The sequence below is a fragment of the Diceros bicornis genome, chromosome 6 (genome assembly GCF_020826845.1).
Source record: "Diceros bicornis minor isolate mBicDic1 chromosome 6, mDicBic1.mat.cur, whole genome shotgun sequence".
Taxonomy (NCBI): domain Eukaryota; kingdom Metazoa; phylum Chordata; class Mammalia; order Perissodactyla; family Rhinocerotidae; genus Diceros; species Diceros bicornis.
The window spans coordinates 45,418,166-45,444,336 of NC_080745.1; the positions used below are offsets into that span (position 1 = coordinate 45,418,166).

Here is a 26,171-nt window from a genome sequence, read left to right on the forward strand (position 1 = left end):
TTCTCTTAGAACTGAAGCTGAAGCTATCAGAAGAACAAGGCAGTGCTCCTAAAGGCCTACCTAGAAACCTGTCCTGTGAGCAACCCATGGTCCCCAGAGAGAATGGGAAGCCAGAAGCTGTGGGCCCTGAGCCAAGCTCCTCTGGAGAGGAGACTCCAGATGCTGTGTTGACATGCCTGAAGGAGAAGAGAGAGCAGCTTCCCTCTCAAGAGGATTCCAAGGTACTGTATCTTCACAGGGCCCCAACACTCCACGTGGTGCATGGTTTTGACCAATTTGTCAGAGCAGTTTGGCACCACATAAACCTCTTTAGGAGACTGACTCTGAAATTACAGTCAGATGAGTTTCTAGTGGGTTATTGGCCGTGACCTGTGGGTGTTGCCACATGATTCCAGGATGTGTTGCCATTCTGGAGGTTATCGTGTTGCCTGTTGATGGGAAGCAAATGGCAAAGACACTAGGGTATATTGTATCCTTTTCTCCCCCAGTTTCTCTTGATAAGTTAGCAAATGGGCCCAAGACTAGGATTACAATTTCATTTTACCGTATGTTTTCTTAAAAGATAATAAAACAAGGATGAGGTATAAATAGTAAGGGAAGTGGTTTAGTATTTTTTGAAATAAGAATAGAGAGGTAGCTGTCTAAAGACTTCAGCTTTAGACATCTTAGTTTTGAAATCTCTGTGAGACATCCAGATAGAGTTGTCAATTAGGCATTTGGATATATGAGCCTGGAGCTCAAAGAAAAGATTTATTATAATTTACAAAGAAGAAGATGAAAGCAATTAGTATTTACCTGATTAATCCCTCCTTATCCTGCCTATCTCTGTATATTTTGCTTATGCCAAGGAACCTCCCTTGTGTTCCTTCCTGTCTCAACCTCAAGAGTGGTGTGGTTGCCTTTCATTTCTTGAATAAGAGTTGTAGCTACCCTATCACAGCTCTAACTATGTTGTATGCTGTTTTCTGTCTCTCATACTATACTTGAAACTTCTTGAGTAGAAAGGCTGTTTATTGCTCATGATCCTGCAGTGTCTGTACATAGTAGGTATTGAATAAATGTTTGCTGAGTGAATGAACAGATGAATGAACAAACTAGCATATTTAATTTTGGAATGAAGTCGTCTTGAGGAGAATGCTGCCTTTACCTGTTCTATTGTACATTATCTGGTCTTAATCATAAGGTGGCAACATATGCCAAATCTCAAAAGGCTCACCCATATGCCCCTGGACTAGTCCTTTACATTGGGACTTGTGATCTACAAGTAGAAATGGGCCCTTGGCCACCTCTATCTTTATGAAATATTTTAGACTTAAAAATAACCAATATAATATGATGCAACAAGTGAATAGAAGGTTTTCATCCACTCGGCCAACCTATCCCCTCCCCCACCACAGAGTCTAGACTTTTGTGATAGCCAGTGGATAACTTCTGTGTATATATGTACACACTAAGGTACATCTGTGATGCTTTTGATGGTCTTGCCTGTATTTTATAGTTACCTTGACCACATCTATAAAAGCAGCTTGGTCAACACCCAAGTCCTAATTCTATGATCTACTCAGTTGACTAAGACAGTAAGGGATTGTTATAGTAGACTTAGAGCAGGACTCAGTGCTTGAATGAGCCACTTTCTAACCATGTACATTTGGCAAGTGAACTAATTCTCTGAGATTCAACTTCCTCATCTATAAAATATAGATAAATTCTACTTGTATAATTATTGTGGCAATAAAAGGAGATGCCTGGTGACTGGTGGGCAATCATTCATTTGCAAGATTTGAGTGCCTACTATTTGTTGTGAACTGTGATACATGCTAGATATAAAAAGTAAACAAGATAGAGAAGTCATGGGGAGTACTGCCCTCATGGAGCTCATGTTCTTCTGGGAGTTGGGATACAATAACAAATAAACAACTTAGTAAATAGAATCAAAGATTTTGATAAGTACTGTGCAAAGATTAAACAGATGAAATGATAGAAAATAAGGGTATGGTTTCTGCTTTATGTAGGGTGATTAGGAAGGCCAATAAGGTGATATTTAATGAGGAAGAATCAGCAGGCCAAGAGAGCAGCAAAGAGCATTCTGGACAGATGGGACTCCAAGTATGAAGGTGTTGAAGGAAGAGCTTGTTTGTGCTTGGAATTCTCAGGTCTAGGGGCTGGAGCACAGGATGGCATGAGATGAAGTCAGAAAGATAGATTGGGGCCTATCACACAGGACATTTTAAGCCGTAGAAAGTATTGGGAAGCTGTTGAATGGTTGTAAGCAGGAAAGTTACATGGTGTGATTTACATTTAAAAGATCTTTTTGATTGCTGTGTGGAGAATAAATTATAGGGGAAAAGAGTGGGAAAGGGAAGATGAAATGGGTGGCTTGGATTAGTGTGGTAGCCTTGGAGATGGAAAGAAGTGACATATTCAAAGTATATTTTGGATATAGAATCAAAAGGACATGTTGAATCATTGGATGGGAGAGAGTGAATGAAAGGAAGAATCCAAGAGGATGATGGGTCCATTTACTGAGATGGGGAAAACTAGAGGAGCAGCAGATTGGGGTTGGGAGTGAAAACTCAAGAGGTCTGTTTTGGACATGTTAATTTGAAGATCTTTGAGGAATAGGGTGACCAACCATCCCAGTTTTCCCTGGACTTTCCTGGTTTTAGCACTGAAAATTTCATGTCCTACAAGATGCCTCAGTCCTGGGCAAACTGGCATGGTTGGTCACCCTACTCAGGTATTTATGTCAAACAGGCACATGCAAATGAAAGTCTGAAGATCAGAGAAAAATCTCTAAGTTCTTTAGAAGTCATCTTTGTTTAAATGGCAATTTATTTCTGTTATTTTAAATGAAATATCTGTTGAACTATTTAATAAGTGTCAGAAGCCCCTTCAAATAAACCTATTATCTCTGCAGTAGGCTAAAGTTAGGCCCTTTAAAGAGAGAGCATCTGTAGTAGAACATGTAGGCCTTAATATCTAAAGCTGCAGTATTGTTCCTGGGAGAGCTTAACATACAAACTCTGAAGTGCCTCGTCAGCTATAATGTGGGTCCTAAAGGGAAGACCAGAAGCCACAGCAGAAGCAAAGGGAAGATTGTGAACTTCCAAAGCAGCTGGTATTATTCCTGGCTCCTCAGTGATCTCATCAGCATTTGAGATTATCTCATTAGGTCCCATTTCTTTAAACTCAAACTGACAGATAATTTTTGTCTGGGGTCCTTGCTTTACTGATGAAAATGCATTGAATGTTAAAACTTCCAAGATGAAGAATTATTTCTTTTCTAGGGAGACCTTTATTATGACTTTTTCTGAAATTTTTGTATTTGATGTTCAGTCAGAGCCCATACTAAAGCTGGTAAATCCTACAGTGTTGCCTTGTCAGGTCAGATACTGTTCCTGAGTAACTTTTTTCCTCTTTCATTTATGGATGATTTTTGGAGATAATCACTTCTGGGTCACAGGGTATCCACTGAGCACTGGAAATGAATGAATCATCCCCTGGGTCTGATTGTAGTGCCTATTTATGTCCTTTTTCCTTTGAAAATCCTGAATTTGTGCTGCCACATATACCCATTTTATCGCCCTTTCTAAGAACTGTAGGTGGAGTCGGATGCACAGCACAAATTAACAAGTGGATGAGTAATGGCAGTTACTTCTTCTGGCCCCTGACCAACTGCAGCATCTTTGAGGAGGGAAGCAGATTTTTTAAAAGCATAGTTCATTTATTTATTTATTTATTTATTTTTTGGGGGAAAGTCAGCCCTGAGCTAACGTCCAATGCCAATCCTCCTCTTTTTTTGCTGAGGAAGACTGGCCCTGGGCTAACATCCATGGCCATCTTCCTCTACTTTATATGGGACGCCGCCACAGCATGGCTTGACAAGTGGTGCGTCAGTTCATGCCTGGGATCCAAACCTGCGAACCATGGGGCCTCTGCAGCAGAGTGCACGCACTTAACTGCTGGACCACTGGGCTGGCCCCAAAAGCGTAGTTCATTTTATTTTTTAAAATCAAATAAAAATTTAATAACTGGTTAGTGGGTTGTTGTGCATTGGAGAGAAGGAAGACTTAGAGGTAAAGGGCACCAAAAGGAAGATCCCATTAAGTTCTTCTGCCTACTTATCCTTTTTTTTTTTGAAAAAATTGTTTAATAGGTAATACTTTCTCACATAGTTCAAAAAGAAAATATAAAAGGTTACACAGCAAAAAGACTCCTTCCCATTCCATCTGCCAGCTCCAGCTCTGTCTCCTAACCCAAGCAGCTAGCTATTGTTATTAATGTCTTAAGTGTCCTTTTAGAGTTTCTATATAAAGCATATACAAGAGAGTATCAATATACGTTCTGAATTTGCTCCTTTAAACAAAAGATGGCAGTCTATACAATTATATATCATTTTTTCACTTTATGTATTCTGGATAGATTTTTATATCAATACAGAGAGCTTCTCATTCTTTATTTTTAAAATTTATTCTTTAATAGCACCATGGTATTCCTTTTTTAAGTAAAGTACAACATTGAAAGTAACCTCAAGTCAACTAGTTTGATAGCTTAAATAACATTTAGTATACCTGATTCTATGCCAGGGATATTTACATATGATAACTTATTAAAAATGATCCTCATTCTGCCTATTAAGAATCTAAGGTTCGGGGGCTGGCCCCATGGCTTACGGGTTAGGTGCACGCGTTCTGCTACTGGTGGCCCAGGTTCGGATCCTGGGTGCACACCGACGCACTGCTTGTCCAGCCATGCTGCAGTGGTGTCCCACATACAGCAACTAAAGGATGTGCAACTATGACATACACCTATCTACTGGGGCTCTGGGGAGAAAAAGGGAAAAAATAGGGGGGGAAGATTGGCAATAGATGTTAGCTCAGGGCTGGTCTTCCTCAGCAAAAAGAGGAGGATTGGCATGGATGTTAGCTCAGGGCTGATCTTCCTCCCTCCGCCAAAAAAAAGAATCTAAGGTTTGGAGATTACATAATTTTCCATGTTAAAACAAGCAAGTGAGTTTTGAGGCTGGTTACCTGAACTCATGTCCTCTAATTTCAAAGCCAATACTCATATGCAATGCCCTGCTTAGAAATCTAAATTGACCAAACCATTCTGTTCAGCAGTTGCTTTGTATGATTATGTTCAGTACTGACTTTCCATGTTGTTTGACTTGTTAGTTCAAATGGTCAGACTTGCTCCATATATACTGTCTCCCTCAGTAAAAGGCTGAGAAGACTTAGACATAGGAAAAGCTTGGCAGGACTTGAGTCCCTAAAGCTAAAGAGTAATAGATTCCCATCACTTACTCTCTAGAGAGGAGAACATCAATTTTACTTCCTTCTTTAGGAGAGAGCTCATTTATGGGGATGGTTTGAATGATTTTATTTATAAATTTCTGTGGTTTACTGTGAAAGAATACATGGGACCAGTGCCATGAGAAGAAAGGAAAATAAGCATGGTGGTAAAAGCACTTAAGCTATGGCAATTTCTTCCTAAACAACTTTCTGACCAGGACCCAGAAAGAAATACACTTGGGTTGGCCACTCAGCAGCAGTTCTGTCTCTTGGAAAGCCAGCTTGTTTGGTGGCTTCTATTCCAGAACTTGATGATCCAAATAACCTACTGGATGGGGGGCCAGGAGTTTTTTTATAGCAAAGTTATCAAGCTATCAACAAATCATATCAAATTATGTTCTAAGCACAGTCCTCTCTTGCTCAACCTCCTCTAAGTTTCACTCCTTCTGATGCCATAAAAAATGAAGGAGCAAGGAGTAAGGATAATTATCTTTTGTGGCTTATCTCCTTATATTCATCTTTAAAACCTGATGACCCACTCATGTTCTGGATATCTCTCTCTGGCTGTTTAAGGTTACTCAACATAGTCCTTCTTTACTACATTCACATAAAGATCAAAAGTTAGATACATCTAACATACCCCAGACAGCCACCAATATGCAGAATTAGGGAGGGAGGATGTATTTCAGAAACAGAGAGCCCTTGAATTCAGAGGAGAAAAATGTCTGATTCTTAGCAGAAAGTGGCTGAGGGATAGCAAAGTCTAATGTTTTTCTTCTCCTTAGATTTAGGGTACCTATCCAGCAGGGCCTGCCTCTTGACTCAGTTTCCTTGATGAAGATTGACTTTGCAGGCCTCCTATAGCTTCTCTTCATAGGCCTGTGAGTAGGGACAGCTCCTGGCAAATAGTCTCACCACTAATCCTTCTTCTTCAGGCAGCCTGCCTTCCTGTCCAAGTCTGTTTGAAGATGAACACTTATGGAGTTAGAGTTTTGACATGTCTTGTACTTATGGCCATTGAATCCTCATGCTATCTTTAGAAATTGCTTTGGTGATGATCCTGAGGGTAAAATCATGGAGTGAAAGATGAGTGCAGACATTGTATATGTACCCTGATTTTCATCTAGCATCTGTGGAAGATACTTTTCTATAATGGCATTCATCATTCTAACTTGTTTTTTGGTCACTCTTCTTTTTCTCTTTTAGGACTAAATTTAGTTTTTCTGGAATTTGCTAGAGAATATACTAAAAATAAATAAAATCACAAAAATCAAACCGCAGTAGAGAAATGCCAATAATAGTTGAGTGCATCATTTTCTGAAATGCTTTCTATGGAATATAAGTCCCAATGAGACACTGAATGAAAAACATTGTTTCAATGTTTTCTGAACTTAGATTGAGATTTTTTTTCTTTATCACCTATTAAAATCTCATGGAGTACATGAATTTTTTTTTTTTTTTCGTGGAAAGTTGTCATGACTAAAAAAATGTTTAAGGAGTGATTGAGCTAGAAAATGAAGGGCTCTTGGGGTTACTTAACCCATACGTAAAAGGCCTACAAAGAGAGGTAAGTTTTCTTTCTACAGAAAATAAAAGAGCCTTGGGTTATAGCCTGTGGAATTTCTATGAATATTGTTAAAAATTAGAGTACTTTTGCATATACACCTGGGTTTATAGATTAGTAGTAGGGAAGGGGATGTGTTGGGTACTGTGAGAATTTAAACAAATATGTGATATAACCTTTGTTCTCAAGAAACTTCTTATTTATTTGGGCAGACAAGACTAAAACACAGAAAACAGTTAAGGCTTAGATAATGAGACAGAGAAGTTCAGAGAAAAGGGAGATCAATATGGGCCAGAATGGTTCTCAACTGGGATGGGGGTAGGGTAGCATGAGAATAACTAGGAAGCTTAAAAAATACACGTGCTTGAGCCATTTACTTTTCCCTCAAGATTCTCTCTGGGGGATCTGGCAGGCAGAGCCAGATAGCACACTTGGGCATCTGTACTTTGATAAAAGATACCTGAGTGATTGTGCTATGTGCTATTTCTACCATTCCCCTCCTGCTACCTGCCAAGTGAGAACCATTGGACTAGAGTGAAAGGGAGGTTGTGTGTAATAGCTATGTAGCAAATTAGTACAGGATACACAGCAGGGAGGAAAACCAAGGCAAGCAGAGGAGTGTGGTCACTTTACATGGAGAGGTAGGTAGGTGGATAGAGAGAGAGGTGATTGATGAATAGAAAGCTATTTAAATTTTTATGCACAATTTCACCTGGTGAAAATAGTGCTTAGGGATGGATCATATAGCAGAGGGGTAATAGAATGCAATGGTGGACCAAGAGGTTATGAAATTTTTTAGTTGGAAGGAACTTTATAACTCCAACCTCCTTGTTGTATAGGTAGAAAATTGAGAATTCAGAGAAGTTAATGGTTTTATCCAAAATAGTTAGTTTATGTCAGAGCTAGCCAGTAAGCTAGTATATAATCAAAGCAGATAGTGATGAAGACCTGGACAAGGTTGGTGTTAGTGAATATAATCGTGAAAGTCCAGATAAAATACATGTTTCAGAAGAAAAATCTATAGGTTTCAATCCACCCATTGTTTTTTTAAGAATGAAGAAGTAATTAAATAACAGGCCCTCTACCATTTACACATTGAGGATTCCTTTAGACAGTTTTAAAAACATCTTTCTAAACTTGGACCTATCCTTTAAGAAACTTTTCCTAGAAGAAAATTGGCATGTGCTTTATACACTATCTTATAAATGACTTCTCTTTTTCTAATTACTGTTGCATTACAGTATTATAATCCCTTACTTTGGGGCTTCAAGACTTTTTTTTTCTGCCTGCTAAAAATAATGATGTGTTTTCATTTTTGTCTGAGAAAGGAACAATAATTAATTTCATGTTTTTCAGGGAACTAAGCAAGACAAGAACCTCATAAAGCCTCTTTATGACCGATACAGAATTATCAAGCAAATCTTGTCAACGCCTTCCCTTATTCCAACAATTGTAAGTCAGGATGCTCACATTAACTAGAAACCCATACTTGTGCTTTGTATTGATGTTCAGTTAGGGAGGCAGCACCATGAGAGGTATAAAGAAGCCTTCTTGGTGTAGTATATGCTACTAACCAGGCCAGTTGTTATTTCAAAAAGTAGAAAAGTGGTCTCCCTCAACACCAATACTACACTTAACAGTGGCTGATAATTAAAACTATTGTGAAACAGAAATATAGAGCAACTGTATTTTTGAAACCAGTTTTAACATTTGCTTTCATTGCTTGGGTGAGGAGAACAAATGATGGATTTCAGTTTGGGATTATCTAATTTACAACACAGCTAGACAAAACAGCCTTTCTATTCTGTGTTATTTTTTCTCCTTTAATAAGAAAATTGATAGGATGTTTCTTTCTTTTTTTTTTTTTTTTTTGTGAGGAAGATCAGCCCTGTGCTAACATCTGCCAATCCTCCTCTTTTTTTTGCTGAGGAAGACTGGCCCTGGGCTAACATCCGTGCCCATCTTCCTCCACTTTATATGGGACATTGCCACAGCATGGCTTGACAAGCAGTGCTTCGGTGCACAGCCGAGATCCAAACTGGCGAACCCCAGGCCGCCGCGGCAGAGTGCGCGCACTTAACCGCTTGCGCCACCGGGCCGGCCCCAGGATGTTTCTTGATATAATGCAACATTTGTTTCTGGTACCATTTGACCATCACTGTACAAGATATAAGTAGATTTATTTTAATAGAAAATATGAATACTGAAATTGAGTTAGACTACTTTAATAAAGAATGATTTATGGGAATACAGCACTAGAAAAGCCCCACAAATCCTACTCTATTAAAACAGTCACTTGCTCCAGAACTCAACATAAAAAGGAATAAATATTAACAAATATAAATTTAAGTATACTTGAATACATTTATACTTCCATAATTTTAAAGACAAAGACAATGGTGATTCATAATCTTTGAAATTTTCCCATTAAGGAAGCATAATTTAAAATGGGATATGATTTTCAGATTTCCTTGCAAGAAAATCTTTTGGTTGTGACAAGCATTACCAGAACAGGTTAAAGAGTAACTCCATTTTTCTTTGGCCTTCATAGAGCTCTTCTCTGAATGTGTCAATTTTCTGAGTATCCTCTGTATCTAAATGTGGCCCACACTAGGACCTGATTTAGGGTGACAAAAGGTGTCTGTAGTCCATCTCATCCTAATCCACATAACTTATGAAGCTAGGTCCCAGACGTCTGGGTGAAAGGGAGGAACTACTAGGCAGTGCAGCCTAGATTGGACCATATCCTGGACATCTGTGCCTTCTTTGGCCCAGCAAACAGAGATGAACTTGGTGAGCATTTTAGCCCAGCATGGCTGCCTCTTTGCTCATTAACTTCTTCAAGTTTTTTGATGCAACTGAGGAAGAGTTCCTCTTGGTTGCTTTCTTCTCAGTTCGCAGTAGGCATAAGGGGTCACCTACTCTTTTCATGGTATTTGTTTATGGTTCCCCTTCCTGTTTTTGCTTCAAGAGGCACTTAGCATTTTGTGACTTGATTTAAACTCTGCCTGTGATAAGCAGGAGGAAGAGGACTCGGATGAAGACTGTACACAGGGAAGCCAACAACCTTCTTTGCCAGATCCAGCATCTAACCTACCTGTTGGCAACCACCTCACGTACTCTGAGACTGAGCCTGTTAGAGTCCTGCTACCAGATGAAAAGAAAGAAATCAAACAACCAGCCCTCTCCATGTCCAATTTACATGAGGCCACTATGTGAGTATGAAGCCGAAGTGTGGAGTCTCCTTTTAACTTCTTCTGGTCTGGGGTACCTTATATTTACATGCAAAATTCAGAAGAGCTATTAAACTCTCTAAAAAATGCTATCCACCAGAGTAGCCTTAAAAGCATAATCTGGTTGTCCTCTTAACTAGAGAATTGAGAACAAAAGCCATGAAGAACAAAGGCTCCCAATAAGGTCCTAAAGATGCCATAAATGCTAGTGTTCAGTTTGCTACAGTCACACATTTTTTTTAGCACGGTCTGTCACCAGTCTAATCTGGCAGTGTGTGAAGCAGAGCTGGCCTTTGAAAATGCTGGACCAAAAGGAATTGGGATCCTGTGGCGGGTCAACAGTTGTCAGGGCCTTTATCCTATTCTCTTCCATTTAGATAAGATGGTTTCTCCAGATTGGGAATCCCTTGGGTCTTAAGTAAATGAGCTGACCTTGTCTTCTAATGGCCCCTCAGTCATGAGCTATTTGGATTTTATTAGTATTATCACATTGTTATCATTATCATTATTCAGTAGCTGGCATTCCTCGTGATCATTTGGCCTTCTTTGGTTTATATATTAGAGGCCAGATTATGAGATTTTCTGTAACATGTATTATTGTGTGGTGAGTGTATGCCCCAAGATAGAGATGGGATCCTCACAAATATATGAAGGGAGACCAAGGACTAAGTCGTAAGCTGAAATTTTAGTGTGCGTGTAGAATCAGTTGGTACCTCAATTTCAGCTCACAGAAGAGCCACCTGTTTGGAAACAGAAAATCTTCCTTTCTCCCTCCCTTCCTTTCTTCCTTCCCTCCTCCCTCTCTCTCTCCCCTTCGTTCCATTCTTTCTTTCTTTCATTTAATTATTGGTTGGTTGGTTGTTCTAAAGCAGTTCTTCTTAACTTTTTTGGGGGGTTGGACTTTTTTGAAAGCAATGGAATCTTTTTTTTTTTTTTTTAGAAAATGCCCATATATAATTTCAAGGAGTTCATAGAGTCTCTGAAACTATACACAAGTTCCCCAGATAAAAATTCCTGCTCTAAAGTATATGACTTTTCTCTCTTAGTAGAATGGAGTAGAATTTGCAATGTAACTAGAGCTTTCTTTTGGGTCTTTGTTTCATTCCCAAAGGTTTTGCCATTCTCCCCATACTCTAGATTAAGGGTAGAATTTTCTTTAAAGTCTCTTCCTCTTGTGCTTCTTATGTTCAGGTTATCACCAAATACTGATGAGTATTCCTTCAAAATGTCTGTTTCTCCCTCATCCATTCATTTGGCCTTTACCCTCACCACTTTTTATGGTGGACTCAGTCTGCTTTCTCCCATCTGTCCTTTCTCCCTTCCTATTATATTGTTTTCATCAAGTAATTTCCTCTGCTTACGTGCTCCCCTATGGTCACGCTCTACATGTGCTATACTTATTCAAAAGATACTCTTTTAGGCTGAACACTTCTGTATCATAATATGCTTTTGCTGAATAGATAAATCTGCTTATGATGATCTCTCAATTATGCCAGATCTCAGTAATGGTAAATATATATTTTACCTGATATAGGCCTGTACTTCTTGACCATCTTCGAGAAACTAGGGCTGATAAGAAGAGACTTCGGAAAGCCTTACGAGAATTTGAAGAACAGTTTTTTAAACAAACAGGAAGGTAAGTGTGGGCAGAGATGTTTTTTAAGCTAATATTTCCTAGGGTAGTATTGTTAAGAATGAGCTGCAATTTGGTTGCAGGAACAATGACTACAAAATATAAATAATTTCCACAGTCATTTAGACACAGGATTTGTCTAATACAATATTCTGATAGTGCCATTATTAGGTATGTTTTATGGGAGGCTGTAGCTATCGAGTATGACATCAAGCTTTAAAAAATAAAGGATGAACTCTAAAAATCCCTAACTTTGCATAATAAATCTCATTATAACTATCGAGTTTATCTAAACCTTTAAAAATCTTTTTGATTTTTCAGCCCATTTAATTTCTTTGTTCTTGGTTACTTAATTCCACAAGTTATTCCCTACTTTATTAAATAATTCTTGCTTTGCTTTAAGTATATCATTTACTCTTCAGGATCTGCCCTTAATTATTTTATTTCAGAATTTGGTCAAAAGTTCTTAGCTATTCTTTCTATCCTTTAAATAAAGGTTTAGCTATAGCCTCTATATGTCCTCAGTTTTTCTATGTCAACCCAAGTCTCATTATGCACTCCATTAGTTTCCTCTAAATTTTGGTGTATCATCAACAAAATTATATATATATTTTATAGATATATAAAATCATGAGATAAGAGTTATTGATCTACTTCTAGAATAGACAGATAAATCACTTAGCTATCTTGAGCCTGTTTCCATGGTTGTAAGATGAAATGATTGGACTCCCTGGGATAGTTTGGGAAGCTATAGTTGTCATGTGCAATGTCAGTCTTAAAAAAAATAATAAAGGGTCTAATTTTCCCAAAGTCTCAAAGTTATTAAGATGGCAGAGGTGGGAGTCAGTGATACACTGGCTCCTCGTATTCCTCTCCACCTACATATCTGCCTTTCCTGAATTGCTTTCATTTCAGCAGACTGAGGGGTGTCCTGATGGAGAGGGACTGTTTTCAAAGCATCTTGAAAGCTTGGTCTACTTACCTCTTAGCAGCTTTTCCATTTCAGTCCTCCAGGGCAGTTTATCAGGACTAGACCTATTAAGTCAGAAACTTTTTGTATTCAGCAAATACAGATGTAGCCCACCTACTTTTCTACGTAGAATCTTCTTTTCCAGTTGATTGCTACAAGTCCAAGTGATTTACCATTCTGCTGATGTTAACTAATCTAGTGAGAAATGTTATGTGGCTGTTAAATTTAGAATGTAAAACATAATTTCATGGGTTTTTTTTTCCTTTACAAAATTTCCATACAACTTTTACATTTACATTTTTGCATATTTGAATCCAGGAGTCTATTTTAAAGAGTTTGAGAACTTCCCAATGTGCTAGTAGTCCTACCTAATGGATCTACAGTGGTACTTGGAATGCCTTTGACATACAGGGAAGTTAGTTATGTTCTACATAAAGTATTCTACTGCACTTGTGAATCCTAAACCTACTTCAGATATGCCTATATTTGATTAAGGTTGTATGCCCTCTTGTGGTAATAAACTAAATGCAAAAGTGGTGATATATTAAAATCAAATAGTTGAATGGCTAGGAAATATAGATCTTAATCTTGTTTTCCTAAGGCATTTTATTGGGATGGCCTAACTATCTATAAGGTAAAATAACCATGCAAAAGGATTACTAAAAATTTTAAGGTACTGTAAATGTTCTTGGTAATATTTACCATGCAAGAGGCATAATCATGTAGATATGACATTATTAATAGTTACGAGCCAGAACTGTGCTAAGCATTTGAGCATGTTTTATATAATGGGAAAACTACCTCAGGAAATACTTAGCAAAATTTTTCATTCTGACGAATGCACTCTTCTTTATTAGCAAAAATGGAGTATGCAGGAGCAGGGAAAAGTCACATAATGGATTACTAGTGTTTACCTATAAATTAGACCATTTCTTCACTTAGATCTGTCTACACAAATTAAGGTGGTATTTAGACACCCAGTTATAAGTTTGGCCTATAACACTGAATGGAGGCAAAGGAATTATGTTATATAATTTAGACAACATTTAAGAGGAACCCTGTCTGTAGATTTGTGTACTATTCTGAGTTCTGTACTAGAAATTGCAGGGCCATGTATAGTGTGGTACAACACAAGTAGATAACTACATTCTTAGGGAATATTTATAGATTAGCTTGTTTTTTTATTTGTAAGAGATATAAATATAATCTTTATTAGTACTGGGAAAATAGAAAGGGGTATAGGTAAAACATTAAATGTTTGCTATTTACCCATTTTCAGCCCTACTAATATTGGAGAGTATTTGTGTTTTATATTCAGTAGCAATTGTGGTGACTTCATCTGTGTTTTCCACCCTTTGTATTTCAAAGTCATGGGTAGAAATGTTTTAAAAGCACTGGTGATCTTATCAATCAAGGAGACAAGAGCCTTCTGAGATCCTGAAGAAATTATTGCCCCTTAGAAAACATATCCTGGCAACATATTTTTGTGGGATGGCAAATGGTTTTAACTCCAGATGTTACCTAATTATTCCTCAGAGTAAATGACAAGAACATGTAGTAGTTAGAATGCATATGTATAAAAATCTATGCATTGTCAAATGGCTAGTCTTAGTAGAATTAGTGTGCAAAGAGAACCACCGCAATGTAGACTTTTATAAATTACTTTAATCAAGGAACTTCTCAGTGCTTCTACTACCTACTAGCAGAGACAGGCATTATAATTACAAGAAAACTTGGAAATATTTTATGTTTGTAAGGTAGCCATTGAGCTTTTTTTCCCCATCACCATAAAGTCATCAATTATTTCTGTTAATATAATTTCTGTAGTATTTTTAGGCTATTTTTAACAACTCTCACCATAAGGGCTGAACATTCTGCCTAGGCATGGAACTGTGGCATGGGTAATGGGAGAATGACTAGACAAGGAATGCCTTGAGGGTTCTGGTTTTTGCTTTTTTCCTCAGACCTTTTCACTGTCCCCATTGTGATATGTCTATGTACTGGACCATATATTTGCAAAACACCTATGACATTCAAGTTCTCAAAGGGTACTCACCTAATAACACATGGAAGAGAGAGTGAATCAAGGTGAAGGGAAGGTGAAAAAGACATGATGCAAAAACCAAGTGGAAACTGCTACCCTGTACTTTCTTAGGAAAGATCATAAAAGGCTTTTTAATGACTTGATTATGAACTAATAGACAGTATTTTCTGTTTTGCAGAAGTCCACAAAAGGAAGATAGGATACCGATGGCAGATGAGTACTATGAATACAAGCACATAAAAGCCAAACTGAGACTATTAGAGGTCCTCATCAGCAAGCAAGATGTGGCCAAAACTATTTGAGGTTTAGGAAATGTTTGTGATCACTTTCACCCACGATAAAGTCAGGTTTATTTTCCTCTGCCATTGTTGCTAAGTAGTTTTGACATACCGAAAACTGAAGCACTTTAGTGGTAGGTAGTATGAGCTGTTTTAAGAAGGGATGGCAAGTGTGATTATAAATGAGGAGGAGGGATTTAAATGGGAGGAAAATATAGCAAGTAACAGTATAATTGGAAAAAAATTCAACCTCCTCTATGCCAAGGAGAAAACTCACAATCAGTATATTTCAGAAAACATCTAATATTTTATCAAATCTAAATAACATATAGCATCCACTTGTTCAATGGGCCACTTGTTAGGGAAAGTCTATTTAGTGTCCAAAGATTGCTTATGTTGCTATATGGAAAAGAGCATGATTTAAAAAAAATCAGGAGGAGGAGGAAAAAAAACTCTTCTTTTTTAAGTAGGAAGGAATATAGCTAGTAAGAATGTAATTTACTTGAAACTGCTAATAGATTTTTAAGTGACAAAGAAAAAAAATCTACTACTTTGTCCCTTAAGTCTGCTAGGCTTTCAGTACCCTAAAATATACTAGAATGTCTCACTGCTAATTTTTTATTTCTATATAAAAATAGCACATTATTTTATCTGTTATTCGAAATTTTACATTTCTGATTACCAAAGTTCATTCTGATAGCATGTACTTTGTGAATTATCTTTGTCTATAATTGACAGATGTTTATATTAAAATAAAAGATTGTATTGAAATTTCAAAATAGGTATTTTGGATAGATATGTGTCTGTAGTATATAATCTAATGTGAGCATAGTATGATTGCTAATCTTTTTGTTTACTATAAGATTATATAACTATTTTTCCATTGGGAATATGCATTTTTCTTAATGTTCCAAGGTCTATACTTTGTAAAGTCAAAAAGCTTTCTTGTGAGCTGTAGTTATTCTTCATTCTGTACAAAATGAAATGTTTGGAAATTGTTTGCTATGACACCTTGGAGTAGAAGCCAGAATATTTTATTTGCTTCATCAACTTTAGTGTATATTGTTTTGTGTTATTTTGTACTAAAACACGTTTATTATTTTTGCTTTTGTAAAAATAAGTGAAAGGTCAACATTTTCTCTTGTACCAACCATGTCTGTATTTCTATGTTTTCTGTAATGTTTAAGCATGATATTGAACAAAGTCACATTTTCATATAGTTTGGATGGGAAGAATATTGACTATTTCAGAGGCTTATTGTTTTCTCTGTATTTACCTGATATTTTATAACTTTTATGAATCAGAATAATGTCCTTCATAAATTTGTTTAATTAAAGTCATCTACTTGTAACAGGACAGATACACAACTATTTGAGGTTTACAAACAACATCTTTGATAAGGAAAATGGTTTCGTGACATATACAATTGCTATTAAAATGTAACTCTATATATTCTATATGATTGTAAATATTTTATACAACAATACAAATAAAATATTTTTCTATTATATTTATTATGTTGAAACACAGTAGTTGTTTCCTGTTAGCTAATATAAATAACATAAATAACACTGTCAAACAACAAGTTGGAAGTGCTGACAATTCTAGGTTTCAAGATTTAACTCATGCTGCAATTACACCCTTTCATGCGGTTTGGAGTTATCTCAATATTTGTTCAGTAGATTAAAATGAATGCATATTTAAATACCGTTTATAAGCCGTTATTTTGTATTTTGCTAAAGCAGTTTATATAACTGTTTTGTTGTTATGTTTGGCATAAAGGAAAAATAAAAACATTGCAGCATCTAGGCAATAAAGTGTCAGAAGGAGAACTTAGGATATTTCATCATTGAAAGTGGGAAGGGTCGGGAATAGGAAACACTAACACAGCTCTGAATGAAATTTGAAAAGTGGCAGTTTGCTTTTGGTGATAGCGGCATGTGCATGCTTCAGTGGAAAACATCTGGTGATAAAAATGGACAACAGAGGATCAATGCTCCTAAGAGAAGAAAAGGGACTGAGTAAGAATAAGAAAAGCGGGCATTAACGTCCAACACTGATATTACAGGTTTTGCAGCTGGGATCTTTCTTTGCATTTGCAGTAGACAAACTCATGAGCTGATGACCAGTGATCTCTGCCACGGTGCCCAGAGAAAGATCCACAGGGTCAGTGTAAATGACTTCTAAAATGACATCCTGGGCATGGTGGTAAACCAGCACCCCATCTTCTTCTGTGCAGGTCAAAAATTTATTATCCTTGGAATTTAGTTGAGGAAGGCGCTGCTTACAAAATTCATCTCCTGGTGATCCCACAGGGGCAAGAACAAGAATCACATAATGATAAGCAGTGTACATACAGTAGAAGTCCCCAAAGTATAAGTTAGTGTTGGGGTTAAAAAGTTTTTCTGCTGCAATCTCAAACCTGTATCTTCCATAAGGTGAATCCTGGGGTGGCTTCCCAGTATTGAATTCAGTGCTGCAGCTAAAGAAGATGCCTTCTAATTTTCCACTGATAGGAGAGCCATGGCTACCACTGTTATCCTTGACAGAGGGCTGCATAGCATTTCCATGATATTCTCTGCAAGAGAAAAGAAATGGTCACTGCTTGGTACAACAGTGGTAAAGATTTATAGATTTTAATGGTGATAGACCTAAAAATCAACTGTCTACTATTAAAAGCCTGAATGTCATCAAGATCAAGGAGAATGCATCTTTTGACATTTCCTATAAGTGGCTAAAGCCAGCTCTGGTGGTCTAGTGGTTAAGATTTGGTGCTTTCATCATTGTGGCTCGGGTTCATTTCTGGTCAGGGAACCACACTACCTATTGTGGTCATACTGTGGTGGCTGCATGTTGCTGTGATGCTGAAAACTATGCCACTGGTACTTCAAATACCAGCAGGGTCCCCCATGGTGGACAAGTTTAAGCGGAGCTTCCAGACTAAGACAGACTAAGAAGAAGGACCTGGCCACCCACTTCTGAAAAAATTGGCCATGAAAACCCTATGAATGGCAGCAGAGAATTGTCTGATATAGCGCCAGAAAGTGAGAGGATGGTGCAAAAAGACCGGGCAGGGTTCCACTTCAGCTGTACACAGGGTCACTAGGAGTCGGAATCGACTTGATGGCACTAACAACAACAGATAGATGGCCAAATTCTAGCCTTGACCCTAAGGTGAGCTACAAATCTTAGAAGTCTTTAACATAAATTTCCTGGCCAGAAAAACCAGACTGGAATTAGAAATTGCACAACTGAAATCACATCCATTATATGCCTACTGGATTTCAAAAGTGGCTTTTTGAAGAGAAAACTGGGCTAACAGTACTGGTTAGTTAAATATGTTGAATGTTTCTTTAAAATATGTCAGAATTTAGTCCTAAAATGAGTGCTGTCCACATATATTGGCACAAAAGTATCTTGTTTGTTTTATTTATTTATTTTTACCCAGGCATGGTTTACTAATCAGGTCCTCTCTCCTGCATTTTGCTTAGAAAAGAGCTGGTTATTCTTCCTTTATCCTGCCCCCAGATCTATTCTCTACGCTTCTTGCCTTCCACTGTGGGCTGACTCTGTCATCCAGTTCTTCCTTGTCCCTTGGTCCCTTCCCTTTCAGTTCTACCAATAGGAGGCACCAGCAGATGTAGGGGAGGAGGAGGTAAAGTCTTGAGTGAGTCTTCCTCTACTTCATGCTTCAGAGCTTTGTGGTTCTGTCAGGGCTGGGTTTGTCTATAACTACATATCTCTGACTACTTGTCCTGCTGGGTGACCTCTACTCCCCTTCTCTTCCCAAGAATGGTAAAACCTTTCACCTCTATAGTTTCTGGTTGCTTTAGCATCCCTTATTAATTGCTTTAACCCTCCCCATACCTCTATGAATGGTGCTTTTGTTAAATTTTCTCCAGAATTCCGAGTGTGCCTTCTCTTCCTTGCTGGGTCCTTGACCAGCATGATTTAGGATGAAAATCACAAGCTACCACTCAGGCAAGAAAAGGTTCTCCCAGTCACTAGGCTTCTTAAAGAGTCTGTGGGTCATTGAGGCATACCCCAGATCTGCCCCTGACTTGAGAACAGCAATGAGTCTCAAATTCCAGTGCCTAAAAGCTACCTAGGGAGCTTTTTAAAAATGCAGATTTGAGGGAAGACCAAGAAACTGTCAGAGATTAGAGGAGACTAAGGAGACATGATAAATAAATGCAGTATGATATCCTGGATTGGACCCCATATTTTTACTCTTACTCTTGTTCTTTCTTCCTTCCTGATATTCGAAAATTCCTTCTTTTATCATTTCCTTGTTGTTTCAAAAACTTCTTTTAGTCATTCTTTTAGGGGAGGTATGCTGGTGACAAATTCCCTTAGTTTTCCTTCATCTGAGCATGTCTTGATTTCTCTTTATTCCTGAAGGATATTTTCACTGAATATAGGATTTGGGGTTGACAGTTCTATTTCAGACTTTCTAGGGGGATTTGTTTTTCTTTGGTCTGTGCCCATTGGCATTTCTGGGTTGCTGGCTTCTCTAGCATCTAGTCCAGAATATAAGGCTAAAAAGATAACCCAGGAAACTCATCATTGTATTGTTCCTTGAGCCCTGAAATCCCTAATCAGACCTTCTTCTCTCCACCTTTCAGAGTTTTATGTTTCTTTTATATATAATGTCCAGGGTTTTTAGTAGTACTTAGTGGGAGGAACAGGGAGAAGTGTATCTACCCCACATTGTCCTGGGTCAAAAATTCTTACCCTTGTTATGTTCTCATTAACAAAAACAAATATCAACATATTGTCCTACCTGAATGTACAAGTGAAATTACAGGAAATAATAACAGCAGAAACTATATAAACATGAACTTAGGCTAAGAGAAATGTCCTAATATCAGTGATAGACATCAACTCTGATGATATACAATCTAGCACCAAAAAGTATAGGAATTCCTACACGTTTATCAATCTCAGTAGATTCCTGAAGAGAAAATTTTCAGATATAGAAAAGTATTTTAAGGACAATTAGTCTACCTAGTGAACTTGAGGGGTAAGAGAGAAAGTGGTATTTTGATCTGGGGTAAGGGAAAGCAATATTCATTTAGAATTCATTTCTACAGGAAGAGATCAAAATGAGTTCATTCCATATGGATTGAGTCAGAATTTATCTAGGGCTTTTTCATAATTTATAATGATTTGGAAAGTTTGTCAGGTAAGTGAAAGCTTCCTTTCTATTCAAACATTCTGAATAACAAGATGACATTTTAAATGGATTCTGATAAAGGAAGTGTGTCTTGATTAGAGTTCATTACATAAAAAGAAAATCAAGATCCACTGAAGCTAATGTTTACAATTTTCTAATATAGCTTTTTTCAAAAGCAATGTTGAAAAATTGTACCCGTGTGTTGGCAAGTGTATTTATTTATATACACTGCATCAAGATATAATTTACAGGGATTTTACAAATATCATGGAAAATCCAACAAAGGTAAATTTCCTTGTTAGTAAAGACATCTTTCATACTAGTATATTGAGAGCAATCATACAATATATACAATAACTTTTTTCATTTTACATTTCTGTATTTATCTTTTTTTCTTCTTGCAAGAATTTTTAAAAACAGATGAAGCAAATTTTAGAGTATCTAAGGACCTCAAAAACAGAAGGCCAGTTCCCATCCAAAGGCTGGAGAAAATCAGAGGAATACTGACCTCCAGTGGCCACCTAAAATAGAAAATGGCAATATTCCAGGAATCTAAACCTAGTACCAAAGATGTATTTATTTATTCTATTGATGTATTTCTTATTAAAGAAAATAGTAATAGTGGATCTTTTATTGTTTTCAAATTTTGTGCTTAACAAATATAAAGAAATACTTTTCTTGTTGAGTATATATGGTCATTCCCATTCAACAATTGACAGGTACAATAATTTGTGTCATATCTCTCAGTTTGTATTCTCTAAATTAGGTGAATGGCATCCACCATGAATTATATAGACTCAAGGGTAAATAATTTGCCAGCTAAGAGACTTATGGACTAAACTCTGTATCCTATAAATACAGAGTTTCATTTGAAGAACACAGATGCCTAAATTCACGTCTCTCTCTATGATTCTCTTTGCATTTTCCACAGCTTGGAGCTTATTTAAATCTAGAACCATGATCTTGATTTAAGAAAAACTAGAATGGTATGAATAAACAACAACAAAGCTTCCTAAAATTTTTTCATATACAATCCTGTCAACTTAAGAATTCTTTAGAGTTTAAAGTGAGACCAAGGCTTTTAAAATGACAAGTTATAGGGATTACTGTATAAAAGTTTTAGAACCTATATAGAATTTATCATTTTAAAAGTGTTAGTCTCACTTTAAAACACACATCTGCCTATTTACTGAAATTTTCTTCTACAAATATGAAAGGGCTGGAAGTGTTAAAACTACCTGTGGCATGGAATTCTTCTGAATTCTTAGAAACTGCTTCTAGGGATAAACACAGGCTATCTTAGAAATACTAGTTGAACACTAGAATTCAAAAGTAAACAAAGGAGACTGTCTTCATGAATAATTAATCCAAGATAAAGGCTTAGAGATTTCCACTTAGGCAGAAGCCTGAAAATCCCACCTGATTCATTACAATATTTCATGAAAGAATCACTCTTTTATTCTCTCATTTTCAATGTATTAAAGACACCCAAAAGAAGAGGAGATAATTTAGTAGTTGGTATGAGACAGAAGGCACTGAGTTATTGGGAATTAGAGGAGGAGTGTGTACATGAAACGTTCATCAATCTAAACCCTGGAGGTTTAAGATCTTCCACTCAATAGACAGGAATTGGTATTACAAATGATTATGGAAAAGACTCTAAGTGAAGTGGAAAAAAATCCCATGATCTGACTTTTTCTACTTAATTATTCTGGGAAATAAAAGTCAGAATAAAATTAACTATTTTGAAAAGAAAATTAATGCTCTTTCACAGAACTAGACTCAAGGGAAACCTGAGCCTAGAATCTGGAATGGCATTTAGTAAAGCAAATCAATATATATTTTTTTGATTCTTACCGAATATAGTCAAAATATTCTTTGTGCTGGTTACGATAAAAAACAGAAAATTTGAGCATCCGTCCTGCAATCACTTCGGCCTTCTCCAACAGTTGTGTTAGATGAACTTTTGAATAGTCTGAAAATAACAAAAAGTCTGTTATTAAAAATATATTACCAAAAATACCAACTACATGCTTAATAAATTGGAGATTATTAAAATTCATCTTTAGGAAATTAATCTTTGTGACTAGGAAATTGCATTAAAAAAACATTCATTGTCTTTGTGTGGCACATTTTTCTTTCTACAAAAATATTTTTGTTATGGTTTATGGTTTTTTTTAGAATATGCTTGTATTTTTTTCACTCTTTGAAATTCAAGAACCTAAAACAAAAATGTTAAATAAGGAATACAGACTCTGCATAACCCAAGTAATGTCAATCAGCACCATCCTAGCTTTTCTCCAATCAGCTGACAAACTGAATGAAAGAAGCTTATAATCTGCAATCAATAGCAAATGTACTTTAAAGGAGTAGCAATAATAATGTTCATTTAATTTACTCCCTAAGTCTATGAGGTTGGCAAGGTAGATTAAATATGGTCATTTTATTGATGCAGAAATTGAGGCTTGTCACAGTGATTTGCCAAATGTTCATACAGCTAGTAACTTAGAGACTAGGTCTCTGGCTCTCAGTTGATGGTTTTCGGGTATACAAGACTCTTGAAAATCTAAAGAATCTTTCAAAGTAATCTGATCTTTTCACCGACTTTTTGTTTTGAAAACAGGATTGTTGTCAAACTCCAATATAAGAATCTAAGCAAAAATTTTGGTCTATAAAGATTATAAGACTTTCCAAACAAAAGCAACCTAGTTGAACTGCTCATGGCAGCATAATTTTACTGCTTCACTGGCTCAACAAACATTTATTTAGATTAGAACATATGATGTACAAGGCACCATGCAGAATTAGATGATCAGGTTAAATGATAAAAAAAAAATCATTCTTCCTCTCAAAGAACTCACAGTCTAAGAGAAGAGATAAATATACAGACAACTATGACATTATGGGATAAGTACAGGGTTTTATCTCTGTCATAGACTACACTAGGAGTAGATTAGTCAGTGGCATTCTATTTTATTTTATTTCCAATACTTTGCACAGTGCATAGCACAAAGTATGTGCTCAAGAAATAGCACATTCTTTGCTATTCATTCAACTATGAGTGAATTAGATGTCCAGATTAAAAGACAATTTATACAAAACAAATTTCTCAAAATTTCTCACAAGAGTCAAGGTTAATGATCAAGTTTAGGTGAAACAGTCTCTGAATTATTTTGATAAACTGAAACAACGAACTTTGAACAGCTTAAGTTCTCATTAGATTTTACTAATGGAAATAAAAATGCAAAATAATTTATAGAAAAATATTGTGGGGGCCGGCCTGGTGGTGCAAGCGGTTAAGTGTGCATGCTCTGCTGCAGCGGCCCAGGGTTTGCCGGTTCGGATCCCGGGTGCACACCGACGCAATGCTTGGCAAGCCATGCTGTGGTGGCGTCCCATATAAAGTGGAGGAAGATGGGCACGGATGTTAGCCCAGGGCCAGTCTTCCTCAGCAAAAAAAAAAGGAGGATTGGCAGATGTTAGCACAGGGCTGATCTCCTCACCAAAAAAAAAAAAAAAATTGTGGCACATTTAAAAGCTGGCATTCTCCTTATTATTTATCCCATAACTTCCTTAGAAGAATTATGAGATGTAGTTAAATAAAAGAACAACAGGGAGATCACTCTAAATGAAAGAAAGAAGACATAAGGTTTTCCTTCATATACAGAGAAATAAAATATGTACTTATATGGTTAGATTATAAAACAGTGAATGTATATGTGTGTGTATCTATTTATTTATAGATAGACAGATAGATAGGTATTTCTGAACTGGAAATGCCACAGGTCTTCCTTAAGCTAAAAAAGAAATAATATTTTACACCTTTCCCTAATGTCAAATGGGGTTTTAGCAAGTAATTATAGCTCTTTTTAATGGACAAATACTATGATACTATTTGGTATAGTCCTATGGAAAACAGCATGTAGGTATTAAAACAACGTCAAAAGAGACTATTTCTCTTACTTAGTGTGTCTTACTTAGATTAAACCTCCCTGGTAGGACACAAGGAGAGTAAATGGAAAGAAATGCAATGAAGAGAGTAAACATGAGCTAGATTTCCAAGTGTAATTTTAATTTAGGAAAAAATTGAGGGGATATATTAATTCCAATATGACACAAATATTGGTAAAAGTATCTCAATGAGAATTCTTTACTCTCTATTAATACAATACGGAAATCCTTAGCTATTTCATTACTGATTACTGGACTATGATTAATACCACGTTTCATCTATTCTAAAATGTATTTTTTTCACATTTTAGCATCTCTGACATGAGACTGACAATAAATGTGAGAAGAAAACACTGTTTCATAGTTTAACTGGCAGTAATTCTTCTTAGTGATACATCAAATGGTGGATCTTATAAGCAATGACATCTTAGACAGGAAGAAATATGGTACCAAAGATACTATTTTCCTTGCTGTCAAACATTGAAATCCTTAGTAATCGTTGCAATCCTTAGCAACTTCGTCATAGAATAAACAAAAAGGGTTGAAGATAAATCAGAATAACAGAATTAAAATTTTATCCATTCAAAATATCCACAAGAGAAGTTTTATACTGAGTTTGAGATTAAGAAACAACAGAAGATATTGAGATAAAGCAGCAGCTAAGCACGTACTGGGTCTAAAATAATGCAAGTGTGAGGCTATGGGGTAAAAAAAAGGCTGACTTATCTGCAAGATGCCTCAGCTGGGGAAAGTTGCTAAGCAACCTGAAATAGGTGAGGCTAATTGTTTTTAAGACTTTTTCTACAAGCTCCTTTATGTTGAAACAAACACTCAGCCTCTCTACAACATTTTAGAGGAAACAATCACCTAGACAAAGAGCAAACAGAGCCCCATTCTAAAAGACAAAAGGAGAGGATGACAGATGTATTCAGGTAGAGACATCTTTGCGCTTCTTCAACACCTATGTGAGTGCACAATAAATATGTTTCTTTACTGAATGAATAGACAAATAGATAAATGAAGGAGATGAATGGTAACATTTCCAATCTAATAGAATATTATGGTACAGTTCAAGATCAAAGGGAATGAGCTCTCAACATCAGATATTCCAATGCCAAATGGCTGTGAGGTACTTTGTAAGAAAGCAAATAAATACACACACATGCACAGGACACTAATTTAGAGACAGATTTTCACCACTCAAGTGAAAAATCCAATAACATTTCTGCTAGTTCCAGTCATTGAGATCTGCCTCCACTCCCCTAAATCCCTAAATTAGAGAAGGATGTTCCTGGCTTCTTTCTTTCAATACTTGTGAAAAAAAAAAAAATGAAAAAGAAAAACAAAAAACGAAAGAAAAGAGGAAGAAAAAAAAGCTCGCTCTCTCAAAATGAAGTTCAAAATATGCTGGGTATATTTTCAAACTGCATCAATTTTTATTTGCAAAGCTTTTACTTCAAAAAATCAAACTATCCATGTAGCAAAGAAGTAGTTTAATGCCATTACCCAGCTTTCACTGAAAACCTCAGCTCTCTCCAATTGATCGATACAACATAGTTTGTTCTGTTACTGGCAATGCAAAAAAAACCAGTGCAATACATATCACCTTATAATTACAAAAAAGAAATATTTTTGTAATTAGCTCTCCAGGAACTATTAAATAAGATTTTTTTCTGTATTTGTATCTAGTTCTCTTACCTGCTGTGCAGAATTCTATAATTTCACTCCATTCAGAAACAACATAATCCCCATCAACTTGTTTTGAGGCAGTCTGCACTGCTACTGTATACTCAGTTCTTGGGCTCAAAAACCAGTGTCCACGGACAGTCATTGGCAAGGGAACAGCTTTTGCCACCAATTTTGTTGGAACATCCTAAGAAAGGAAAGAAGGAAAAAAATTAATTTAGCAATATAACTTGAATCAACAGTAAACAATGTGGAGGAATTTATTAAATTCCTGGCTGATGACAGAATTTTCCTGTTTAAAGACATTTAACAATTATTATATTCAAATCACTTATTCTCCAGATA

The 26,171-nt window shown here is 36.5% G+C and overlaps 2 protein-coding genes across 4 annotated transcripts in view; one reads left to right on the plus strand and one right to left on the minus strand.

The window, feature by feature from the left end:
* FAM13C (family with sequence similarity 13 member C) overlaps positions 1-16,527 on the plus strand; it is a 113,274-nt gene extending 96,747 nt beyond the window's left edge. For 2 of the 3 annotated variants that reach the window (XM_058543406.1, XM_058543404.1), the window contains 5 exons: positions 10-221; positions 8,212-8,307; positions 9,874-10,070; positions 11,623-11,724; positions 14,914-16,527. In XM_058543406.1, the coding sequence (XP_058399389.1) occupies positions 10-221; positions 8,212-8,307; positions 9,874-10,070; positions 11,623-11,724; positions 14,914-15,037 (731 nt within the window). In that variant the 3' untranslated portion in view covers positions 15,038-16,527. The remainder of the gene's footprint in view (positions 1-9; positions 222-8,211; positions 8,308-9,873; positions 10,071-11,622; positions 11,725-14,913) is intronic. The other variant, XM_058543405.1, reaches the window with a different exon arrangement.
* Positions 16,528-16,559: 32 nt separating this feature from the next.
* The window catches only part of PHYHIPL (phytanoyl-CoA 2-hydroxylase interacting protein like), a 62,761-nt gene continuing 53,149 nt past the window's right edge, over positions 16,560-26,171 (minus strand). The window contains exons 3-5 of the mRNA XM_058543407.1: positions 25,839-26,013; positions 22,047-22,164; positions 16,560-17,591 (exon numbers count right to left, since the gene is read on the minus strand). Of these exons, the coding sequence (XP_058399390.1) occupies positions 17,057-17,591; positions 22,047-22,164; positions 25,839-26,013 (828 nt within the window). The 3' untranslated portion in view covers positions 16,560-17,056. The remainder of the gene's footprint in view (positions 17,592-22,046; positions 22,165-25,838; positions 26,014-26,171) is intronic.